This window comes from Salvelinus fontinalis, chromosome 37 (genome assembly GCF_029448725.1).
Source record: "Salvelinus fontinalis isolate EN_2023a chromosome 37, ASM2944872v1, whole genome shotgun sequence".
Classification (NCBI taxonomy): Eukaryota; Metazoa; Chordata; class Actinopteri; order Salmoniformes; family Salmonidae; genus Salvelinus; species Salvelinus fontinalis.
Genome location: NC_074701.1, coordinates 24,434,787 through 24,462,167, shown reverse-complemented (window position 1 = coordinate 24,462,167; position 27,381 = coordinate 24,434,787). Strand labels below are relative to the sequence as shown.

General features: G+C 42.6%; 1 protein-coding gene across 3 annotated transcripts in view; it reads right to left on the bottom strand.

Annotated features, from left to right (window-relative positions):
• LOC129836401 (glutamate receptor ionotropic, delta-1-like) overlaps positions 1-27,381 on the bottom strand; it is a 376,214-nt gene that overhangs the window by 105,309 nt on the left and 243,524 nt on the right. For all 3 annotated transcript variants that reach the window (XM_055902509.1, XM_055902508.1, XM_055902510.1), the window contains one exon: positions 2,855-3,060. In XM_055902509.1, the coding sequence (XP_055758484.1) occupies positions 2,855-3,060 (206 nt within the window). The remainder of the gene's footprint in view (positions 1-2,854; positions 3,061-27,381) is intronic.

Here is a 27,381-nt window from a genome sequence, read left to right as displayed (position 1 = left end):
TGTACATGTGTACATAAATAAATTACTGTGAAACTATGTTTCTGTTAAGTCAGTAGTTATTGCTACAACCTTCATTCGGTTTAAGGGTGCACTTTTGTCATGCTGACAAGGTGATGGTGCTCTTTTCTCAAACGTCACAACAGAATCATTCAGATTGACCAAGTCATAGCATATGACAACCATTTTGTCTAACTGAGGGATGTCTCCTGTCATATCTGGAAAATGACAAAGTAGTAGAAGTAGAAACTGATGCTGCTGCAGCATCGTTCATCTTTACAGTCGACATTGGTGTCTTGATAGAGGTCAGCTGGTTAACCTACAGAACATAAACAAATGAAAAGCATACCTGATGTTTGAATATCACTTCTTCATGTCACCTACAGTATAGCATTGTTTAATTCATTCAAGTATTTTAGTGTCATATAAAGATTCAATATATTGTTGGGCTGGAACAACCAATAGTCAACACAGGAGGTTGTCATATCCCATTGAGGCCTTTGTCCTTTGCTGTCATGTCCATACAGTTTCCTTCCTCTTATGAATGAAGTTCTCAACAAATTATAATTAGGTCAGTGCCACTGGAGTTTTTTTGGACAATAATGGTGCTTTCAAGACAACTGGGAACTTTCAAATCATGACGTCAGTGATCTTCAGGTTGGAAATTCAGAGCTCTAGAAAAATGCCTGAGTTTCCGACTTGGAATTCCAAGTTGGATGGCCACTGATTTTACAATTTTTTTATTCAGTCGGAGCTCGTTTTGTCCCTGTGTTCCCAGTTGTTTTGAACGCACTGAAGTCGGAAGTCTAGATTTCCGAGTTCCCAATTCTTTTGAATGTGGCATAATGTCCTCTTCCAGCCTAGATGGACGCCATATTGTACAATTTGTGTCCCCTTTTCATAGACCTAGATTAGATGGTTGCATTCAAGACAAGGTCATTTATATTGATCTGTTTGTAAGTGTCAGCAGAGTAGGCCTAAGCTACCCCATGATTTGTCATATTAAAAAAGATTCTGCTAATGTCTCCAGTCATATCAAGTGAAGTAGAATTGCGTGAAATGTGTTTATCAAAAGCCACATTTTTTCCAGGTCAAAGAAAGAAGAAATGTTTCTGATATAGCCTATAGGGCTATGGGCTCAGCCATGCACAGTGATTAGATTAAGTTATATTGATAGCCTAATAAATTATAACTATCCAATCTACTCATCACATTAGGATTAGTAGGCTTTCATGAGTCTGCAAATGTGATGATACATGTATGCAATGTTTATAATAAAGCATTAGCGTTAGCATAACAGCTAACAGCTAAACTAAACTCGAAATTGATTAGACTTACCAGTGATGAAATGATCAGAGCATGCCCTGTACTGACAGCTGTCTGGGTTCAGGTCTTGACAGGCAAAAGGGTTTCTTCGCTTTTCTGACAGTTCTTGAGTTATCTCCTTGGTGTTTCATGATTGCGGGTAATATGTAAAAACACTTTCCCCCCCATTGTCTTTCCTGCCTTATTAGAGCAGTCAAATACTGCACAGAAATGTACCAACTAGTGAATAGACTAGTTTTAGGCACTGTTATCATGCAGCTTAGGGTAGCTGTCGTCATTGGAAGAATTGATGTGATGGTCTTCCAACATGGCCACCAGGAGGTGTCGTATGTCAGCTGGCAACCCTCTTTAGAGTGGAATCACCATGACAACATTGCCATTACAAATCACGTAGCCATGGTTATGGTGTTGTTCATCCAATTGCATTACCATACTGTAACAGTATATTTTCATATTAGCTACTGTAATGTAATTACAGCCATCATTTTGCTAGCACTGTCTGGGATTGGTCTGAGTGGGGAGGGGAAAACTGAAAGCTAGCTGTTATTGGCCTAGAGGTTTGGAACTCACTTTCTCATTTGTCTATTAACAAATTTAACACCTGGTGATGTCACCAGGCAGGCCAAAGCTCCGTCCCACCAAAACTGGATGAAATTCCAGACGTTCTTTTCAAACAGCTCTTAAGGGAGATTATCATCATTTTCACAATTTCACAGTATTATTCCAACCTCATGGTGTGGAAATATATATCAAACACAAGGAAATCCAGTTTTTGACTGCACTGGGCCTTTAAGGATTTTCTATATCATTAACATATTTGTTCCCTTGCTGGTTTATACATTATCATATTATAATTTGGCCTCTGGAGTGCTAGGTAAATGAAGGATGTGTGTTATTAATCTATGAGAGTGATTGAGGTTGCTGGAACAACAGAAAGGGGGCTTACTGCTTATTTGTTAAGAGTAAAGAGTAGGAAAATATATAATATGCATTTGAGCATGCAGGTATGCACATATCCACCAAGACTTTGAGCTGTGGATCATGTCTCACGGCAGGAAGCAGCTCACCTGTCAAAACAGTCATGAGCAACAAGACGGCAACTTTATTTTTTTTATGACCCCCAAAAGCCTCTAATTAATTGAAATGGAGATCAAATCACACACAATCTGCCTACACCTAGTAGTGAGAAAAACAGATGCTATGGAATTCACAGAGGGGGAGATCAAAGGAGTGTCAAAACTTTAAAGCCATGGTGTATTCACTATCTGTGTTGTAATTTATTAATATACAGTGCGTATGCTTAATTTTCAGGATGATAACCAGTTGAAATTCTTTCTGGGATATGTAGGGCATTCACCTGTTTCACTGTCCAGTTGGCCTGTGATACGGTACATCTCATTTCATCTCCACATTTCAACTCCCTCTGCTGAGTCATTTGAGATTTCCCCCAATATAAATAACATCACCATTTGACCTTTCAGTTAATCCCAAACAGAACAGAGGGTACCATGCTGGTGACCACACCCCTCACCTGGTGGATGAACACCTGTGCTCCTCGGGGGCTCATGAGAAGCACGGCCCGCCGCAGCGTGTCCCGGTAGCGGTTGAGCTCCTCAGTCCGCATGGTGCTGAACAGGTTGGTGAACACCCTGCTCACGTTGCGGTCCACCCTCTGCAGAGACACGTCCAGACCCTGCCGAGACGCCTGGTCCAGGAATGTCTGCAGTCCACGGATGTCTGAAAGAGAAGCAGAGACAAACAGTTGAAAGTACAGCCAAAAAACACAGGAACATCAGAGTCAGGTGCAACTGTAACTAAGTTGAATTGATTAACTGATTATTTTATTACATTTTTGCTCACAACATTGACGTTTAGGTCCAAAAGGCCTTCCTGGAAAAGTGACAGTCGTGCCTCCCTTCTCTAAAGGACATTGGACAGGTTTGTCAGTTCATTCTCTGCTCTGGCATGTCAAGGCTATTTCAGTGGCAGTAAATGTGAAAAGCTTTCAGCGATCAGCATCAAACAGCTCTGCTTCCTTTTGTTATAAGCCAAAAAATGTAATGTGTTTCAACAGGTGTTTGAATTTCTGTTGTATACCTACCTACCAATGCTTCAGTTTCAATACACAGATTTTCTCTGTTTATAGTTTACAGCCAGTGAAGTTAGTGGCGGTTGTGCTTCCCCCAGAGAAATGTTGAGGGAAGCCTCTCCAGAGATGTTGTGCAGAACAGGCAAATTAAAGGGGGAGGGAAGCCGGGATCTCCACAGAGAATTAACAAGCCAACAGCTGCAGCTGCAGCCATGCCAAATGTCAAACTGGATTTGCAAAGAGTGTCTCACTCTGCACAGTGGGAATAGTGGCAATCTTCTCTGTGTGTGGGTTTGTGTTTTTTTCCCATTCTTCTCTCATTGCACCTCTAGAGGATTAATTAGTTATTCAGGTCCCTCATCAGTGTTCAGAGCAGACAGTCCACAGAGGTGGAGTCTCCACACGCATACACACATGTACGATCACACACATGCACACATAGATGCATTGTATTTCAGACAGCATAAAGCTGCATGCACAAATTCGCTAGAGAGGATAGAGAACTGACAGTGCTAACATACACTCACCAGTCAGCCTATTTGGTACACCACCCTGTTCAAGAAAATGGATCGCTCCTACAGACAGTGACCGTGGCTTGCTATATAAAGCAGGCAGACAGGCAGCAAGACATTCCGTTACTGTTCGATTGAATGTTAGAACCTGCAAAACGAGTGACCTAAGCGACTTTGAGCGTGGTATGATCGTCAGTGCCAGGCATGACAGATCCAGTATCTCAGAAATGTCAAGCCTCCTGGGCATTTCACACACGACAGTGTCTAGGGTTTACCAAGAATGGTGTGACAAACATCCAGCCATTGGCAGTCCTCTGGGAGAAAACAGCTTGTTGATGAGAGAGGTCAAAGGAGAATGGCAAGAATTGTGCAAGTTAACAGGCGAGCCACAAACAGACAAATAATGGCTCAGTACAACAGTGGTGCACAGAAAGACATGTCAAAACGCACAACTCGTCCCAAAGAGGCTATTGCAGCAGACGACCACGCTGGGATCCACTACTATTAGCTAAAAAGAAGAAGAAGCGTCTCCAGCGTTTCCTGTTGCATCATGCTGATGGTGTAAGCAGCATGAGTCCATGGACCCATCCTGCATGGTACAGGCTGGTGGCAGCGGTGTAGTGGTGTGGGGAATGTTTTCCTGGCACACTTTAGATCCCATGATACCAATTGAGCAAAGTGTCTATGCCCCGAATAATTCAGTCTGTTCTGGAGGCAACGGGGGTCCGACCAGGTACTAGATGGGTGTACCTAATAAGTTGTGTGTTGTTGTGTTCATACTGCTCAGGGCCACAAAGGGAAATTACAATAACGAGAAAAAAATTCTGTTGTACTTTCCAAAATGTACTCTTCAGTCTTCATACTTTAAATACATTGTATTTTCTCCTGATCCCCAACTCAGTTTGAAGCAAAAGTGTGGTGTTTTCTCTCTCTCTTTGCCTAGCCTAGCCTATTGTGAAACAGGGAAAATAAGTTATTGGTTTCAAGATTTCCCTTGGTGAAAAAAACACATCTGTTTTCATCTTGAAACCAGAGAATGAGAGTAAATGTAATGGACTAGAAATGAGGCCTCAAGGACAATGGACAGGTTTACTCAAGTCATTCCCCAAGGCAAATGTATGGAGAATAACACAGCGTCAACTTTGGTCCTGCCTTTAAAAAAAAGTTTTCAGTGGCATTTCTCTCATACCACCACAAAGTTAATCGTGGATGAAAGGCGGCCATGCAACAGCTCAGGGTGAGGGCCCAGGCTAAGATGGCTGACACTGACTTCAAAGTCCCAGTGCTAAACCTAGGGCTTCCTTCCAGAGCACAGCTACACTATCCTGGCCATGGACAGGGGGCAGAAAAGAGGATTAATGGGGAATTATGGATCAGATTTCTGGACATGTTTTCTCAAGCATAACTTCTGAATACAAATCTGGAGTAAATATACTCCATCTCGGAGAGATAATTCAAGGTCTTGCAGTGAATCTGCTATGAGGCTCAGTTTCATCACACAAAAAATATTAACTGAATAGGCTACCTTTTCTTCATTTTTTGGCAAAAAAAATTGACCAGAAGGTAGCGAGATGTTTTTACATGAGTTCCCATAAGCTGTTTCTCAAACCAAGTATAAGATGTCTCTGCAGACCTATTGGAGTATGATAGGCATTATGCGTAAATCTGCATTATATCACAGTATGCACAAACATTTAATAACCTTTGCTTATGATTCAATAAACTTGGGGTGAAAATAACTGCAGCAATATTTAGAAAACATTTGCTTTCATAACACCTTGATAAATAAAGTATCGTGGGGAGATGGAAAAGAGCACTTGTATCGTATACAGTACATCTTGATGGAAATCTGTTCTATATGCATGAGCCTATTGTGTACTGAGGCAAATGCCATGACAAAGATAAGCCCTCATCCTCCCGTTCCTCTGTCAATCATGATATCAACCTCCATCTATGTTAATGCAGCCTAATTAGATTACTCAGACTCTAATCGACTTCAGTGCCTCTGATCAGAGCTTGACATGCAAGGGCGGTGGAGGCCATGGCAACCTCATTGTGTGTGTGTGTGTGTGTGTGTGTGTGTGTGTGTGTGTGTATAAGTGCATATGTGTGTGTTTGTACATATACAGGTGCATATGTGGGTAAATTTAAAGGGATAAACCATAGAAAATAAAAAAATCATGAAAATCCTGTCAATTTGGTGAAAGCCAATCACAAACACACATGCACGCGCACATTACGCACACACACACATGCGCGAGCGCGCACACACACACACACACACATGCGCGCGTGCACACACACACACACACACACACAAACACACACACACACACACACACACGCATTGTAAATCAGACAGCTTACAGCTGCATGAACAAATTCGCAAGAGGGAATAGAGAACTGACAGTGCTAACATACATTGTTGTGTTCATACTGCTCAGGGCTACAATAACAAGAAAACACTTGACCAAACTCATGCAGCAGACCGACATAATGTGCACATCTGCTTTCTTCCTTGTGCTCCTTTGGGCAAAACTATAGGCCCATGTCTGGCCACAATAAACTCACTCACAATGAACAAATGCACATAACCTGGAGCGTAATTTCTGTTGTACTGTCCAAACTGTACTCTTCAGTCTATCAATTTGGTGAAAGCCTATTTTCTATCAGTGGGTAAAATAAACAATTTCACCATGATTTAACTTGTGGTCCAACTGTGAAATCAGGAAATCATGTAGGAACTGGCCATACCTATCATGCTTTTAAAACAATGACCTCTCTAGATCACCAAATCTGCCAATAGATCGTATGGGCATACTTGTCTAGAACACATCTATTGTCTATATCGTCATGACAAAGTACAGTGCCTTCTGAAAGTATTCATACCCCTTGACTTATTCCACATTTTGTTACATTACAGCCTGAATCCAAAATGGATTACATGTTTTCCCACCCATCTACACACAATACCCCATAATGACAAAGTGAAAACATGTATTTAGAAATGGTTGCAAATGTATTGAAAATGAAATACCTCATTTACATGAGTATTCACACCCGAGTCAATCACCTTATGCCAGTGATTACAGCTGTGAGTCTTTCTGGGTAAGTCTCTAAAAGCTTTGCAAACCTGCATTATACAATATTTGCAAATTATTTATTTTTTAATTCCTCAAGCTGTCAAATTGGTTGTTGATCATTGCTAGACAGCCATTTTCAAGTCTTGCCATAGATTTTCATGCTGATTTAAGTCAAAACTGTAATTAGGCCACTCAGTGTCTTCTTGGTAAACAAGTCCAGTGTATATTTGGCCTTGTGTTTTAGGTTATTGTCTTGTTGAAATATTAATTGGTCTCCCAGTGTCTGCTGGAACGTAGACTGAACCAGGTTTCCCTCTAGGATTTTACCTGTGCTTAGCTCTATTTATCAAAATTAAAACCCTAGTCCTTGCCGATGACAAGCATACCCATAACTTGATACAGCTACCACCATGCTTGACAATATGAAGAGCGGTACTCAGGGATGTGTTGTACTTGCTCCAAACATAGCTCTTTGTATTCAGGACAAAACGTTCATTTCTTTGCTACATTTTTTGCAATTTTATTACTGCAAACACGATCGATGTTTTGGAATATTTTTTATTCTCGACAGGCTTCCTTCTTTTCACTAATTTAGGTTAGTATTGTGGATTAACTACAATGTTGTTGATCAATCCTCAGTTTTCTCCTATCATAACTATTAACCTTTTCTCAACTCTGTAACTCTGTAACTGTTTTAAAGTCACCATTGGCCTTATGGTGAAATCCTTGAGCGGTTTCTTTCCTCTCCGGCAATGCCTGCCCTTCAGGACATCTACAGCACCCAGTGTCACAAGAAGGCCAAGAAAATCATAAAGGACCTCAGCCACCCAAGCATGAGCCTGTTAACTCCGTTATCATCCAGAAGACAAGGTCAGTACAGGTGCATCAATGCTGGGACTGAGAGAATGAAAAAGCTTCTATCTCAAGGCCGTCAGACTGTTAAATAGCCATCACTAGCTGGCCTCCACCCAGTGCCCTGCCCTGAACTTAGTCACTGTCACTAGCCGACTACCACCCAGTTATTCAACCCTGCACCTATGGGCTGCTGCCCTATGTACATAGACATGGAACAAAGGTCACTTTAATAATGGAACACTGGTCACTTTAATAATGTTTACACACTGTTTTACACATATAATATATATATATTGTCACGATCGTGTGGCGGATTGACGGACCAAAACGCAGCAGTTGGAAAATAAGCCATCTTCTTTTATTTTAAAAGATGACGAAAAATAAACACGACACGAAACACTTTAACAAAACGAACAAAACAACAAACGACCGTGAAGCTAAATAACGTTGTGCACATACACACACAGGCTACAAACGTTCTACATAGACAATTACCCACAACCAATGAGAGCCCATGGCTACCCTAAATAAGGCTCCCAATCAGAGACAACCGAAATCAGCTGTCTCTAATTGGGAACTCATTCAGGTAACCATAGACTCTCCTAGACAACTAAACATACATAGACAACACTAGACAAATGTACTCCACACAAACCCATATACTATACAACAGCCCCTTTACCATAAAAAACACCCAAAACCAACAAAACACAAAATTTCCCCATGTCACACCCTGACCTAACTAAAATAATAAAGAAAACAAAGAATACTAAGGCCAGGGCGTGACATAACCCCCCCCCTTAAGGTGCGAACTCCGGGCGCACCATTACACAGTCTAGGGGAGGGTCTGGGTGGGCTTCCATCCACGGTGGCGGCTCCGGCTCCTGTCGTGGTCCCCACGTCACCACAGTCACCAACCACCTCCTAGGCTTCCTCCAAATGACCCCCCTCCACATTAACCCCATTGCATTAAGGGGCAGTTCCGGACTAAGGGGCAGCTCCGGACTAAGGGGCAGTACCAGGGTAAGGGGCAGTACCAGGGTCAGGGGCAGTACTAGGGTCAGGGGCAGTACCAGGGTCAGGGACAGCACCAGGGTAAGGGGCAGCACCAGGGTAAGGGGCAGCACCAGGGTAAGGGGTAGCTCCGGACTGAGGAATGGCAGCTCCGGACTGAGGGACGGCCCATGGCTGGCTGACAGATCTGGCTGCTCATGGCTGGCTAACGGATCTGGCTGCTCATGGCTGGCTAACGGATCTGGCTGCTCATGGCTGGCTGACGGATCTGGCTGCTCATGGCTGGCTGACGGATCTGGCTGCTCATGGCTGGCTGACGGATCTGGCTGCTCATGGCTAGCTGACGGATCTGGCTGCTCATGGCTAGCTGACGGATCTGGCTGCTCATGGCTAGCTAACGGATCTGGCTGCTCATGGCTGGCTGACGGATCTGGCTGCTCATGGCTAGCTGACTGATCTGGCTGCTCCTGTCTGATTGGCGGCTCTGGCAGATCCTGTCTGGTTGGCGGCTCTGGCAGATCCTGTCTGGTTGGCGGCTCTGGCAGATCCTGTCTGACGGACGGCTCTAGCGGCTCCTGTCTGGCTGGCGGCTCTAGCGGCTCCTGTCTGGCGGACGGCTCAGTAGGCTCATGGCAGACGGGCGGCTTTGCAGGCTCATGGCAGACGGGCGGCTTTGCAGGCTCATTGCAGACGGATGGCTCAGATGGCGCTGGGGAGACGGATGGCTCAGATGGCGCTGGGGAGACGGATGGCTCAGATGTCGCTGGGGAGACGGATGGCTCAGATGGCGCTTGGCAGACGGGCAGTTCAGTCATCGCTGTGCAGACGGCAGACTCCTGCCGGCTGAGGCGCACTGTAGGCCTGGTGCGTGGTGCCGGGACTGGTGGCACCGGGCTGGGGACACGCATCTCAGGGCTAGTGCGGGGAGAAGGAACAGGGCATACTGGACCCTGGAGACGCACATTAGGCCTAGTGCGTGGTGCCGGAACTGGTGGTACCGGGCTAGGAACACGCATCTCAAGGCTAGTGCGGGGAGCAACAACAGGGCACACTGGACTCTCAAGGCGTACTATAGGCCTTGTGCGTGGTACCGGTACTGGTGGTACCGGGCTGAGGACCCGCACATCAGGGCGAGTACGGGGAGAAGGAACAGTGCGTACAGGACTCTGGAGACACACAGAGGGCTTGGTGCGTGGTGTAGGCACTGGTGGTAATGTGCTGGAGACACGCACCATAGGGCTAGTACGTGGAGGAAGAACAGGGCTCTGGAGACACCCAGGAAGCTTGATGCGTGGTGAAGGCACTGGTGGTAATGGGCTGGAAACACGCACCTCAAAGCTAGTGCGGGGAGCAGGAACAGTGCGTAAAGGGCTCTGGAGACGCACCTTAGACCTAGTGCTTGGTGACGGAACTAGTGGTACAGGGCTGGAGACACGCATCTCAGGATGAGTGCAAAAAGTAGGAACAGGACACACCGGGTTGTGAAGGTGTACTGGAGACCTGGTGTGTATAGCCGGCATCAAATCTTCCGGAACTTTAACACAAGTTTCAGGCTGAGTACGAGGAACTGACACAGGTGGCATCGGACAGCTAATACGCTCCTCAGGGAGAATGCATTGCATACTCTGCCAAACCAACAGCTCTCTCTCTTCACTCTCCTCCAATTTCGTCAACAACTCTTCGAATGTCTCATAATCTCCCCTTCGTTCACTCTCCTCCAATCTGTCCAATAACTCCTCGACACACTCAGACTCACCCCTCAACTTCGCCGACTGCTCCAAGTGCCCCCCTCCAAAAAATTTTTTGTGCTGTCTCTTGGGCTTCCTCCCGTGTCGCCGTGCTGCCTCCATCTCTGCCTTGGGGCAGTGATATTCCCCTGGCTGTGACCAGGGTCCTCTCCCGTCTAGAATTTCCTCCCACGTCCAGGAGTCTTGACATTGCTGCTGTTGCTTTGTTTTCCGCTGCTTGGTCCGATGGTGAGTAATTCTGTCACGATCGTGTGGCGGATTGACGGACCAAAACGCAGCAGTTGGAAAATAAGCCATCTTCTTTTATTTTAAAAAGATGACGAAAAATAAACACGACACGAAACACTTTAACAAAACGAACAAAACAACAAACGACCGTGAAGCTAAATAACGTTGTGCACATACACACACAGGCTACAAACGTTCTACATAGACAATTACCCACAACCAATGAGAGCCCATGGCTACCCTAAATAAGGCTCCCAATCAGAGACAACCGAAATCAGCTGTCTCTAATTGGGAACTCATTCAGGTAACCATAGACTCTCCTAGACAACTAAACATACATAGACAACACTAGACAAATGTACTCCACACAAACCCATATACTATACAACAACCCCTTTACCATAAAAAACACCCAAAACCAACAAAACACAAAATTTCCCCATGTCACACCCTGACCTAACTAAAATAATAAAGAAAACAAAGAATACTAAGGCCAGGGCGTGACATATATATATATATATATATAGTATTCTAGTCAAAGGTCTGAATACTTATGTAATTAAGTAAATAAGTGTTTTTATAAATGTGCAAAAAACTTTGTCGTTATGAAGTGTTGTGTTTCGATTGATGAGGAAAAAAACTACTTAATCCATTTTAGAATAAGACTGTACTGTTTAAAAAAGGGTTCTGAATACCTTCCGAATGCACTGTATATACAAAAGTATGTGGACACCCCATCAAATTAGTGGATTCGGCTATTTCAGCGACACCCGTTGCTGATAGGTGTGTAAAATCGAGCACACAGCCATGCAATCTCCATAGACAAACGTTGGCAGTAGAATGGCCTTACTGAAGAGCTCAGTGATTTTCAACGTGGCACCGTCATAGGATGCCACCTTTCCAACAAGTTCAGTTGGTCACATTTCTGCCCTGCTAGAGCTGCCCCGGTCAACTGTAAGTGTTGTAATTTTGAAGTGGAAACGGCTCAGCTGTGAATTGGTAGGCCAGACAAGCTCACAGAACAGGTCCGCTGAGTGCTGAAACGCATAGCGCATACAAATCATCTGTCCTCTGTTGCAACACTCACTACCGAGTTCCAAACTGCCTCTGGAAGCAACGTCAGCACAATAACTGTTCGTCGGGAGCTTCATGAAATGGGTTTCCATAGCCGAGCAGCTGCACACAAGCGTAAGATCAGCATGTGCAATGCTCGCCGCCAGCTGACTCTGGAGCAGTGGAACTGCGTTCTCTGGAGTGATGAATCACGCCTCACCATCTGGGAGTCCGACGGGTGAATTTGGGTTTGGCGGATGCCAGGAGAGAGAACGCTACCTGCCCGAATGCAGAGTGTAAAGTTTGGTGGAGTAATAATGGTCTGGGGCTGTTTTTCATGGTTCGGGCAAGGCCCCTTAGTTCCATTGAAGGGAAATCTTAACTCTACAGCATACAATGACATTCTAGACGATTCTGTGGTTCCATCTCTATGACAACAGTTTGGGAAAGGCCCTTCACTGTTTCAGCATGACAATGTCTCCATGAACAACGGTAGGATCATAAAGCAATGGATTGCCGAGATCGGTGTGGAAGAACTTGACTGGCCTGCAGAGAGCCCTGGCCTCAACCCCATCAACCACCTTTGGGATGAATTGAAACGCCGACTTCGAGCCAGGCCTAATCGCCCAACATCAGTGCCCGACCTCACTAATGCTCTTGTTGCTGAATCGAAGTCCCCGCAGCAATGTTCAAAATTCCAGTGGAAAGCCTTCCCAGAAGAGTGGAAGCTATTATAGCAGCAAAGGGGGGGGGGGGGGACGACTCCATATTAATGTCCATGGTTTTTGAATGCGATGTTAGACGAGTAGGTGTCGACATACTTTTGGTCACTTAGTGTATGTGTATGTGACCAAAACATTTTATTTTATTTAGTTAGGAAGGATGTCTGTACATTTGTAGTGACTGGGTGTATTAATACACCATCCAAAGTGTAATGAAGGACTTCACCATGCTCAAAGGCATATTCAGAGTCTTTAAAAAAATAGATATATTTGAACCCATCCACCAATAGGTCTTTCTTTGCGAGGCACTGAGGGACCTTACAGATAATTGCATGCGTGTGGTACAGAGATGAGGTAGTCATTCAAAAATCATGTTAAACGCTATTATTGCACACAGAGTAAGTCCAGGCAACTTATTATGTGACTTGTTAAACACATGTTTTATCCTGAACTTTAGACTTGCCATAACAAAGGGGTTAAATACTTGTTGCTGCAACACATTTTAGCTTCACATTTTATATGAATTTGTAAAAAAAATTCTAAAAGCATAATTCCACTTTGACATTATGGGGTATTGTGTGTAGGTAGGCCAGTGACACAAAAGCAACATTTAGTGCATTTTAAATTAAGGCTGTAACACAAAAAATTGTTGAAAAAGTCAAAGGGTGGGAATACTTTTTGACGGCACTTCATACACTGTGTACAAAACATGAAGAACATTTGCTCTTTCCATGACAGACTGACCAGATGACTCCATGTGAAAGCTATGATCCCTTATTGATGTCACTTGTTAAATCCACTTCAATCAGTGTATATGAAGGGGAGGAGACAGGTTAAAGAAGGATTTTTAAGCCTTGAGACAGTTGAGACATGAATTGCGGATGTGTGCCATTCAGAGGGTGAATTGGCAAGACGAAAGATTTAAGTGCCTTTTAACGGGGTATGGTTGTAGGTGTCAGATGCATCGGTTTGTGTCAAGAACTGCAACGCTGCTGGGTTTTTCATGCTCAACAGTTTCCCATGTGTATCAATAATTGTCCACCACCCAAAGGACATCCAGGCATCTTGACACAACTGTGGGAAGCATTGGAGTCAACATGAAACAGAAGAAGGGGTGCAACTCAACATTGTCTCCTCTTGCCTCCCTGCTAGTAGGGTCTCGGATCCTTCAGACGTCCCTATCGCATATGGTTAGGGTTAGGGTAAGGGTTAAGGAATTCCCAAGGATCCAGCATAGCACGGACCCTGCTATCAGGCATTGCCATAGCAAAGTCACCAAATAACAGTTTTGAGCTAGAAACAGGTTATCTAACAAGTTGAAAATTGTCAGATTGTAACTTCTAAATTGATAATACAGTTTGTTTCAGGGATTTTACATCTGGCTACCAACTCCAAGAACTGATATTGACTTTGGTATTATTGTGTGTAACTATGTTTTCAGCTAGCTAGCTAGTCAGAGAGCATTTAAAAAATATATTTAACCAGGTAGGCCAGTTAAGAACAAGTTCTCATTTACAACTGCGACCTGGCCAAGATAAGGCAAAGCAGTGCGACAAAAACAACAACACAGAGTTACACATAAACAAACGTACAGTCAATAACACAATAGAAAAATCTATGTACAGTGTGTGCAAATGTAGAAGATTAGGTAGGTAAGGCAATAAATAGGCCTTAGAGGAGAAATAATTGCAATTTATCATTAACACTGGAGTGATAGATGTGCACATGATGATGTGCAAGTAGAGATACTGGGGTACAAAAGAGCAAGAAGATAAATAACAATATGGGGATGAGGTAGTTGGGTGTGCTATTTACAGATTGGCTGTGTACAGGTACAGCGATCGGTAAGCTGTTCTGACAGCTGATGCTTAAAGTTAGAGAGTGAGATATAAGTCTCCAGCTTCAGTGATTTTTGCAATTTGTTCCAGTCATTGGCAGCAGAGAACAGGAAGGAAAGGCGGCCAAATTAGGTGTTGGCTTTGGGGATGACCAGTGAAATATACAGTACCTGCTGGAGCACGTGCTAACGGCGGGTGTTGCTATGGTGACAGTGGGTTTGACGACAAATATGTAGCAAGGGCCAGCCAAATAGAGCATACAGGTCGCAGTGGGGGGTAGTATATAGGGCTTTGGTTTCAAAACGGATGGCACTGTGATAGCCTACATCCAGTTTGCGGAGTAGAGTGTTGGAGGCTATTTTGTAAATTACGTCGCCAAAGTCAAGGATTGGTAGGATAGTCAGTTAAACGAGGGTATGTTTGGCAACATGAGTGAAGGAGGCGTTGTTGCAAAATAGGAAGCCGATTCTACATTTAATTTTGGACTGGAGATGCTTAATGTGAGTCTGGAAGGAGAGTTTACAGTCTAACCAGACATATTTGTAGTTGTCCACATATTGTAAGTCAGAACCGTCCAGAGTAGTGATGCTAGTCGGGCGGGTGGGTGCGGGAAGCAATCGGTTGAAGAGCATGCATTTAGTTTTACTAGCATTTAAAAGCAGTTGGAGGCCACAGAAGGAGTGTTGTATGGCATTGAAGCTTGTTTGGTGGTTTGTTAGCACACTGTCCAAAGAAGGGCCAGATGTATACAGAATGGTGTCTTCTGCTTAGAGGTGGTTCAGAGAATTACCAGCAGCAAGTGCGAAATCATTGATATATACAGAGAAAAGAGTCAGCCCGAGAATTCAACCCTGTGGCACCCCCATAGAGACTGCCAGAGGTCTGGACAACAGGCCCTCCGATTTGACACACTGAACTCTATCAGAGAAGTAGTTGGTGAACCAGGCGAGGCAGTCATTTGAGAAACCAACGCTATAGAGTCTGCCGATAAGAATGCGGTGATTGACAGAGTCGAAACCCTTGGCCAGGTCGATGAAGACGGCTGCACAGTACTGTCTTTTATCGATGGTGGTTATTATATAATTTAGGACCTTGAGCGTGGCTGAGGAGCACCATGACCAGCTCGTAAACCAGATTGCATAGTGGAGAAGTTACGGTGGGATTCTAAATGGTCAGTGATCTGTTTGTTAACTTGGCTTTCGAAGATTTTAGAAAGACAGGGCAGGATGGATATAGGTCTATAACAGTTTGGGTCTCGAGTGTCTCCCCCTTTGAAGAGGGTGGATAACTGTGGCAACTTTCCAATCTTTGGGGATCTCAGACGATACGAAAGAGAGCATTGCATTGTTGATTTTGTAATCAACTTGAGCTCCGAGAGATTTCCAAAACAATTTTCACATGTTGTTTCTTACCTTATTAACTTCTTTGGGGTAGGGGGCAGTATTTTCACGTCCGGATGAAAAGCGTGCCCAGAGTAAACTGCCTGTTACGCCTGCCTAGATCCTGGGATATGCATATTATTAGTAGATTTGGATAGAAAACACTCTGAAGCTTCTAAAACTGTTTGAATGGTGTCTGTGAGTATAACAGAACTCATATGGCAGGCAAAAACCTGAGAAAAAATCCAACAAGGAAGTGGGAAATCTGAGGTTTGTAGGTTTTCAACTCTTTGCTTATCCAAGATACAGTGGAAATGTGGTCATGTTGCACTACCTAAGGCTTCCACTAGATGTCAACAGTCTTTAGAACCTTGTTTGATGCTTCTACTGTGAAGTGGGGCGAATGAGAGGAGATTGAGTAAGGTCTCTCACAGAGTGCCACAAGCTGACCATGCGCTGATCATGCGCGTTAATGTGAGAGATAGCTGCGTTCCATCGCATTTCTGAACACAAAGGAATTCTCCGGTTGGAACTTTATTGAAGATTGATTCTATACATCGTTTCACAAGTTTCTACGGACTGTAACAGAACTTTTTGGACTTTTCGCCTGTACTTTCCGCTGGACTTGCACGCGCGTCGTGAGTTTAGATTGTGTACTGAACGCGCGAACAACAAGGAGGAATTGGGACATAAATGATGGACATTATCGAACAAAAAAAACATTTATTGTGGAACTGGGATTCCTGGGAGTGCATTCTGATAAAGATCATCAAAGGTAAGTGAATATTTATAATGCTATTTCTGACTTCTGTTGACTCCAACATGGCGGATATCTCTTTGGGTTGATTTGTCGTCTGAGCGCCGTACTCAGATTATTGCATGGTTTGCTTTTTCCGTAAAGATTTTTTGAAATCTGAAACAGCGGTTGCATTAAGGAGAAGTGGATCTAAAATTCCATCTATAACACTTGTATTTTCATCAACATTTATGATGACTATTTCTGTAAATTGATGTGGCTCTCTGCAAAATCACCGGATGTTTTGGAACTACTGAACATAACGCGCCAATGTAAACTGAGATTTTTGGATATAAATATGAACTTTACCGAACAAAACATACATGTATTGTGTAACATGAAGTCCTATGAGTGTCACCTGATGAAGATCATCAAAGGTTAGTGATTCATTTTATCTATATTTCTGCTTTTTGTGACTCCTCTCTTTGGCTGGAAAAATGTCTGTGTTTTTCTGTGACTTGGCTCTGACCTAACATAATCGTTTGGTTTGATTTCGTTATAAAGCCTTTTTGAAATCGGACACTGTGGCTGGATTTACAACAAGTGTATCTTTAAAATGGTGTAAAATACATGTATGTTTGAGGAATTTTAATTATGGGATTTCTGTTGTTTTGAATTTGGTGCCCTGCAGTTTCACTGGCTGTTGACTACGTGAGATGTCCCACATACCCTAGAGAGGTTAACACAATTAAATGCAAATGTTTTTCACAACAAATATTATTCTCACGTTTGCCTTGTTTAACCATGTAAATCATAGTAATTGGTGGTTTTGAGTGTTATCAATTTACGCTTTCATTTAATTCTCTCTCATTATGGGGAGGTATGCTATTGAAATTGCCAGCAGTAAGTAGTTCGATATTTCTTTTTTGTTCGATTTTTTTTAAAGATATTGGGTCCAAAAATGGTTACTGTTGTTTTACACCACTACATTTAATGAAAAATAATAAAATGGATGCAATACTTTGAACTGTCTCTGACTTTCTCTATGCATTAAAAGAATACTTCATTATTTTGGCAATGAGGCACTGTATCTACTTCCCCAGAGTCAGATGAACTTGTGGATACGTTTTTAAAGTTTCTGTTTAAGTCTCTTTTTTTAAGTCTCTAGCATCCTAGCTGATACCCATAAACTTCTTGTCATTGCACTAATGCTAACTGGAAGTTGTGCTAGCGCTAGTTAGCAACTACCTTCAAACTGCACGCAGAGACATGCAATTTTAATTCACAAGTTTATCTGACTCTGGGGAAGTCGATAACGGGCCTCATTGCCAAAATCCCGAAGTATCCCCTTATTAAGGCCAATCTCCTGCGGTGTGCGGCAGCTAAATCAATCTCCCACCTAACACCAGTCTAATACCTCCTCCTCTGAGAAGAGAGCAGGCCATAAAGAGGGCAGTGACAGATGTCCCACTCCATACTCATTATGAAGCCCAGGTAATCTCGACACCGCCCAGGGAGGAGCATGACGCATCCAGGGCCAGTTGTGATTCACTACAATAAATGTGAGTTCATATAGGTATTATACACTGAGTGTACAAAACATTACGAACAACTAATATTGAGATGCATCCCCTTTTCCCTTCAGAACAGCCTCAATTCTTCGGGGCATAGACTACAAGGTGTCGAAAGCGTTCCACAGGGATGCTGGCCCATGTTGATTCCAATGCTAGTGAGATGGCGCCGACAGACATGTTAACTCTGCTCTAGCTCCTAAGCACCTTTGCTGTATTTTGTTTTTTTTGTGTGTTATTTCAAACATTATTAGCCCAGAACGTTTTTGTGTTATTACATACAGGCGGAAAGAACTTTTGGATATCAGAGTGGGGATAACTCACCAGAATTACGACCAGGAAAATTACTTTCCAAAATTGGATCCTTTGTTTGAACCCCCAGGGCAATTGAACTTATCCCAGAGAATGCTCCAAGACGCCGTCAGCGGAGAAGAGGTATTCGGAGAGAACTTCTAGTCTGACTCAGGAAGCGGTCACACCATCCATCGCTTCTGAGTATATTACTCGCTAATGTTCAGTCTCTGGACAATAAAGTAGATGAGCTCAGGGCGAGGATCTCCTTCCAGAGTGACATCAGGAACTGTAACATACTCTGTTTCACAGAATCATGGCTCTCACCAGATATACTGTCTCTGTCCATACAGCCAGCTAGGTTCTCAATAAATCACGCAGAACCCAGCAGAACCCATACAGGTGTATGTTTCATTATTAACCACTCATGGTGTGATTGTGATAACATACAAAAACTCAAGTCATTTTGTTCACTCGACCTACAATACCTCACAATCAGATGCCGACCGTATCACCTCCCAAGATAGTTCTCTCCAGTTGTAGTCACAGCCGTGTATATTCCCCCTCTAGCCAATACAACTACGGCCCTCAAGGAACTACACTGGACTTTATGCAAACTGGAAACCACATATCCTGAGTCTGCATTTATTGTAGATAGGGATTAAAACAAAGCAAATTTGAGGAAAATGCTACCGAAGTTCAATCAACACATTGACTGTAGTGCTCGCGCTGGGAAAACACTCAACCACTGCTATTCTCTCTTCCGGGATGCCTACAAGGACCTTCCCAGCCCTCCCTTCGGCAAATCAGATAACGACAACATTTTAATCCTGCCTTCTTAAATGCAGAAACTCAAACAGGAAGTGCCCGTGCTAAGGTCTATTCAACGCTGGTCTGACCAATCGGACTCCATGCTTCAAGATTGTTTTGATCACGCGGACTGGGATATGTTCCGCGTAGCCTCAGAGAATAACATTGATGTATACACGGACACGATGACTGATCAAGATGAGTTCATTAGGAAGTGTATAGGGGATGTTGTTCCCACTGTGACTATTAAAACCTACCCAAACCGGAAACCGTGGATAGATGGCAGGAAACCTCTCTCTCAACCACCACATTTAACCATGGCAAGGTGACTGGGAATATGGTTGAATACAAACAGCGTAGTTATTCCCTCCGTAAGGCAATCAAACAGGCAAAACATCAGTACAGAGACAAAGTGGAGTCGCAATTCAACGGCTCAGACGTGAGATGTATGTGGCAGGGTCTACAGACAATCACGGATTACGTCGTGGACCCCGATGTCTTTCTCCCGGACAAGCTAAACACCTTCTTCGCCCACTTTGAGGTAAATACAGTGCCATCGATGCAAACCATTTCCATGGACTGTGGGCTCTCGTTCCCCATGGTCGGCGTGAGTAAGACATTTAAGCGTGTTAACCCTCGCAAGGCTGCCTGTCCAGACGGCATCACTAGCCGCGTCCTCAGAGCATGCGCAGAACCAGCTGGCTGGAGGGTTCATGGACATATTCAATATTTTTTATTTTTTGTCCACCATTGTTCCTGTACCCAAGAAAGCAAAGGTGACTGAAATAAATGACTATCACCCCGGAGCACTCACTTCTGTCATCATGAAGTACTTTGAGAGGCTAGTTAAGGATCATATCACCTATACCTTACCTGACACCCTAGACTCAATTTAATTTGCTCTCCGTCCCAATAGATCCACAGACGATGCAATTGCCATTTCACTGCACACTGCCCTATCCCATCTGGACAGAAGGAATACCTATGTAAGAATGCTGTTCATTTTCCTATAGCTCAGCAATAGTACCCTCCAAGCTCATCATCAAGCTTGGGGCCCTGGGTCCGAACCCTGCCCAATGCAACTGGGTCCTGGACTTCCTGACGGCCGCCCCCAGGTGGTGTAGGTAGGAAACAACCCCTCCACTTAACTGATCCTAAACACAAGGGCTCCACAAGTGAGCATGCTCAGCCCACTCCTATATTCCCTATTCATCCATAACTGCGTGGCCACACACGCCTCCAACTCTATCATCAAGTTTGCAGACAACACAACCATAGTAGGCCTGATTACCACCAATGACCAGACAGCCTACAGGGTGGAGGTGAGTGCCCTTGTGGAGTGGTGCCAGGAAAATAACCTCTCATTCAACGTCAACAAAACTAAGGAACAGATCGTGAACTTCAGAAAAAAAGTTCCTTGTCGCATATATCACTGACGATCTGAAATGGTACACCCACACAGACAGTGTTGTGAAGAAGGCACAACAGCACCTATTCAACCTCAGAAATGTGGCTTGGCCCCTAAGATTCTCACAAACTTTTACAGATGCACAGTTGAGAGCATCTTTTCGGGCTATATCACCGCCTGGTAAAACAACTGTACCGCCCGCAACCGCAGGGCTATCCAGAGGGTGGTGTGGTCTGCCCAACGCATCACCCGGGACAGACTGCCTGCCCTCCAGGACACCTACATCACCCGATGTCACATGAAGGCCAAAAAGATCATGAAGGACAACAACCACCCGAGCCACGGCCTGTTCACCCCGCTATCATCTAGCTGAGACTGAGAGACTGAAAAACAGCTTCTATCTCAAGGCCGTCAGACTGTTAAATAGCCATCACTAGCTGGCTACCACCCGGTAACTCAACCCTGCACCTTCCAGGTTGCTGCCCTATATACATAGACATTGAATCACTGGTCACTTTATTAATGGAACACTAGTTACTTTAATAATGTTTACATTCTGCTTTAATAATTTCATATGTACAGTTGAAGTCGGAGGTTTACATACACTAACAGGCTGACTACACCGCTCACGTCACGTGCGCGAGCGTTGCAAACTAAATTTAGAAATCTATGTTATTCAATTATTGCACCCACACTGCTCGCGCACGCCAACGAGCGTCTGCGTTGCCAATGGCTAAAATAGAAGTCAGTTCTATTTCTGACGCAAATCACGCTGCAAGTCCTGCCTCTCCCATCTCCTCATTGGTTTATAGAAGCAGGTACCCACGTGCCATCTCCTCATTGGTTATACCCACGTGGGTGACTGAAAGACAAACAAGGTCAGTGGTGGTAATACACGTAATTTATGAAAGTTGCCAATCGCAATATAAAGTCAAGAGAAGAAAAAACCTGGAAGGAGGAGAGATGACTAGAAACGATTTGGTTGACCGTTTTATGTGTGGATTAACTGGCGGAGTAGAGGACCTTGTGCATTTCAGGTAAAATAACAACTCAATGTTTATATCCCAGGACAAATTAGCTAGCAACAGCAAGCTAGCCATAAAGTACAAATAAGCTAACAAGTGCAAGCTAGCTAGCTAAGTTGCCGTAAATATTTAACGCTTTTCGACCTGTCCCCCAAATACTACAATTGGTTCAGACTTTGTTTTGATATTTTAACCTGCGTGTCGTGATCGCGTTTGGTGTGGGGGGACAAAATACATTTATGCGCGTTGGCGCACGATGGTGCCATTCGTTTTTCAACCACTCCACAAATGTCTTGTTAACAAACTATAGTTTTGGCAAGTCGGTTAGGACATCTACTTGGTGCATGATGCAAGTAATTTATACAGACAGATTTTTTCCCTTATAAGTCACTGTATCACAATTCCAGTAGTGTCAGAAGTTTACATACACTAAGTTGACTGTCCCTTTAAACAGCTTGGAAAATTCCAGAAAATGATGTCATGGCTTTAGAAGCTTCTGATAGGCTAATTGACATCACTTGAGTCAATTAAGGTGTACCTGTGGATGTATTTCAAGGACTACCTTCAAACTCAGTGCCTCTTTGCTTGACATCATGGGAAAATCAAAAGAAATCAGCCAAGACAAGGCCTCAGAAAAAAATTGTAGACCTCCACAACTCTGGTTCATCCAGAAATTTCTAAATGCCTGAAGGTACCACATTCATCTGTACAAACAATAGTACGCAAGTATAAACAGCATGGGACCACGCAGCCGTCATACCACTCAGGAAGGAGACATGTTCTGTCTCCTAGAGATGAACGTACTTTGGTGCGAAAAGTGCAAATCAATCCCAGAACAGCAGCAAAGGACCTTGTGTAGATGCTGGAGGAAACAGGTACAAAAGTATCTATATCCTCAGTAAAACGAGTCATATATCGGAATTTATACTCTGATTAAATGTCAGGAATTGTGAAAAACTGAGTTTAAATGTATTTGGCTAAGGGGTATGTAAACGTCCGACTTCAACTGTATTTACTGTATTCTATTCCACTGTATTTTTGTCAACGCCACTCCGACAATGCTCAACCTAATATTTATATATTTATTATTTCCATTATTTTACTTTTAGATGAGTTTTTATTGTTGTGAATTGTTAGATATTACTGCACTGTTGGAGCTAGGAACACAAGCATTTCGCTACATTCGCAATAACATCTGCTAAATATGTGTATGTGACCAATAACATTTGATTTCATTTGATTTGATGCTTCAAACAAGTTGTCTGGATGTCCTTGGTAGTGGATCATTCTTGATACATGTGGGAAACAATTGAAAGTGAAAAACCCAGCAGCGTTGATGTTCTTGACCCACTCAAACCGGTGTGCCTGCCCCCTACTACTATATCCCGTTCATAGACACTTAAATATTTTGTCTTGCCCATTTACCCTCTGAATGGCACACATGCACACTTCATATCTCAATTGTCTCAAGGCTTAAAAATCCTTATTTAATCTGTCTGCTCCCCTTCATCTACACTGATTGAAGTGGATTTAACAGGTGACATCAATAAGGGGTCATAGGTTTCACCTGGATTCACCTGGTCTAATGTTTTGTACACTCAGTGTATATGCACATCCCAATAGCCTTTCTCAATATTTAGATGTTTTAACGTAATTTCTTTCAAAGTAGATGTTAGTTTTAAAAGATGCCTGCAGTTTTTGCTAGTTTTCTCTTCTTCTTGGTCAGTTGATGTCATTGATTGAGAAGATATTTGTTTTCACCTGGCATCACAGGTTTGTTGCTGATCAAGACAGGGATAGAAACCAGCAAAGGTTTCAGTCGTGAGGGACTGAGAGAAACAGTTGATAACAAAAGTGACCTGATTTGACTTCCACTGAAAACACCACAATGGTTTCTATTATCGTGCATTCAACCCAACAATGACATTCTTGCCTCTCGAAAGAGTCTCAGCACAGATCCAGTACAACACGTCTTCTAAACTGTCTCTTGGTTGTGGTCAAAAGCCTAATGTAAACACACTACTTTATATTTGTCAATGTCACTTCACTGCAAGACGACAAGCAGAGTAGAGGAGAGGGTAGAATGAATGATTCACTTCGTTTTGCTGTTCTCTGTCTGCTTTGGTGCCTGCAGAAGGTGTTGATCCGTAAATGCAAACTGAAAGAAGTTCGTTTTCAGTTGAATAGTTAAGTTTTCTCTTTACTGCTCAAAATTGACTCTATTTGTGGGCTTTTCAAAGTAAAAAATAGCAGAAACATCAGTGTACTCTGTTGATGATTCATGGTCCAAGAACAGGGATAGGACAGTATTGGCCAGACAGAGGGTATTTATGTAAAACGTGTGTACTTCACTGTGTCCTTATTTCAACTACTGCACGTCCCTGCAATGCTACCAATCTGGAGAGATGCAGGTCACATCCCAAATAAAAAGCTGCATCATTCTCCAAATGACAACTGTTGGAGATGTTTATATAGCACAGGCATACATGGGACTACAATCTACTTTGCATGAACATGCAAGAAAATATCATTTTCAAATTGTAATAATCTGGGTGGGACACTATTCCTCTAGCACTTGTAGGCAAACAATGTGGAAACTATCGCTAACTAAGCAATAATTAGAAAACCCTACACTTAAACTAAAAAGTTATGAGTTACAAATGGGAAAAGATAAGGGAAACAGAGAGGAGGCATTTAAAAGGGATGCCATTGATACATTCACTCAGATGTGAATACATGGGCATCACTACCTAGGTTTCCATCCAATTGGCGACACATTTTCATGTGAATATTCTAAAATATGCATTAAAAAAATATGCACATATTCACATCAGAGATGTTCCCATTAAATGAACTTGTTGAGGATAGAAAGCTGTGCATGATGACGTAGTGCACATAAAAACACTTTTTGAATTCCCATGTACCAAATAACAAATACAAGCTAATTGGGTTTCCTTCGCATTTTCATCTCTAGTGATGGTTTTAACATGAAAAATGTTTGCCTTATATAGTGAGTGTGCCCACTCTGGTATTGGCACGTAGCCAACAGCTCACAGATACAGTGCTTGTAGGCCTATAAATCTTATAAAATAAATATTTATTTTTCAAATGTGCCGAATACAACTGGTGTAGTAGGCCTTACTGTGAAATGCTTACTTACAAGCCCTTAACCAACAATGCAGTTAAGAAAATAAGAGTTAATCAAATATTTACTACATAAACTAAAGTTTTTTTTTTAAAGTAACACAATAAAATAACAACAACGAGGCTATGTACAGGGGGTACCGGTACTGAGTCAATGTGCGGGGGTACAGGTTAGTTGAGGTAATTGAGGTAATATGTACATGTATGTAGGAGTAAAGTAAAGTTCATCATCATTTCTTTAATCTGTAGCCTAATAAACTGCTTGCTTTCCCGATGAGTCAGAGTGGGAGGACCACACAACATGTCTTCTCGTGACTACAAGTTTACTTCGATATAATGGTTATTATATCAATATTTGTGCATATGTTTCCACCAACATTTCTCACATAATTAATTTTACAGACACAAAAAGATCCCACCTTGTCTAGCTTATTTTGTTTTGTCAACATTTGGAAAGATTACAGACAAATTAGCTTTTTCCATCAGGCCTGTCATGACATTGTTTATCCGACATGTACTTTACTTGCATAAAAAGGTTGGAAACCTGGTTAGTAACACACATCATTTAACACTGTCTGAGTTTACCCCAGAGGACACAAAACCAGCTGCTTTAACAGAGATAAAAGCAAACAGCCAAACAGTCAGTGTGACAACATTACTGTAGCAACTCTAGTCTAAACACAACATCCACTGACTGTAGCCATCTAAGGACAAACTCCCATTCTAGTCCATTTCAGCACTTCTGCAGAGATTCACTGCTACCATAACAGATTCAAAGCTGAGATAGCCTAAATCCCCACTTCACTAGCTATCGATGCTCCATTAATGCCTACATTCCAACAGAATAAGAACATGAGAGCTATACCAAATGCAATGGAGCTATGGGCTATGGACCAAAGTTGGATATCAAACGTGTGTTTGGAATAGTGTTCATGCTTTTTCTGACTGCTTGACACGACTTTGTCCTGTTCAGGTTAGGTCAAGTCTTGGCACTATGATTTACACAATGTTGGAAAAGGAGCATGTCATATATACCACAGCTTAGTTCTTAAATCTTAATAATGGATTAGCCTACACGTCAGAGGAGGCTGGTGTGAGGAGCTATAGGAGGACAGGCTCATTGTAATGGCTGGAATGGAATAAATACTTTTTTCCTCAATGAAGTAACTACAGATGTAGGCTCTTTGACCTATAATGTCAAGACAAAATAATCCTGCAGCAACAGGATTTGAACGTAGTCCATAATGTTGCATGATCGGAGGTTAGGCTATTAACTGGCCAAAAGTAGTCTACATGAAAGGGCAATACTGTTAATTTAACCAAGTTTTACTGTGGGTTTTCAGCGAATTTATGTAAATCACAAAGCTCATTATTGAGAGGAGGGGTGCTGTGGGATTAATCGTGATACTTCAAGAAGAGGTGGGTTTTCAGAAGATAGGCAGGGACTCTGTTGTCCTAATGTCAGGGGGAAGCTCGTTCTACCATTGGGGTGCCAGGAGGGAAAAGAGATTTGACTGGGATGAGCGGGTGCTGACCCCCATATGGTCAAGAACCAGAGGTGTCCGAAAAGAGTGTTGGGGTGTAGGGTTTGAGCATAGCCTGAAGGTAGGGAGGGCGAAGCACCACCGCAACGCGTAACATTTTACCTCGAACAACGCAGCAAAAGCTAACTACTTACTCCACTATTATTTCGCTTTCAGAAGCATTAGGCTACAGCACATTGAGTCTGTTATTAAAGAATGTGAAACAGTATTGTCTGTGTTTACTATTGCCTGATTGGGTTCAGGAGTCTGTTATTCATGAGTCTGTTATTAAAGAATGTGAAACAATGTGTATATTTACTGCTTTTTATTCAATCATGTATGGCTATAAATATTGTATTTATTTTTGTTCATAAGGTCAGAACATTGTATATATAGCCTACAGAAATAAAAATAAATGTGTTCATATGGGCAGAATATTGTATATACATCTGTTTATATGGTTATATAAAAGCTGAAGGCTATGTATTTTTTTTTTTTTTTACACCATCCATTAACACCAACCATTCACTATAATCAATTTATTTATGAATAAATAAGCTTGTTTGATGGGGCAAAAATAATTAAGCCTAAAACAAAAATCAACATTCCAATGTTGAATCTCTCATGCATGTTTTTTGATTGAAAATTGGAACAATGGGAGATGGACAAATACTGATTTCAAAACAAAATGGATTACATTATAATTCATATTATCAAGACATGAGGTAAGTATCAAAATAATTTTAAAAGATGCCCTTCCCTTAAAGTTGAACCTCAGATAGATCTTTAGTATAATAGCCTATACAGTCAACTCAAAATATGGTATTCTGTTCTTTTGAAATAGCCCACATTTTCCATATCATAATGACACTAAATGAAACATAGGCCAATTGGATTTTATGATGTTGTCCTATCTAACATTTAGTTATTAGACTGTTAAAATATAATGGAAAAGACAGACATTTTAAATAAACATTTGATTTCTGTGGTCCAAATTTCATAATCATTTTGTGTTTTCAGACGTTTTCC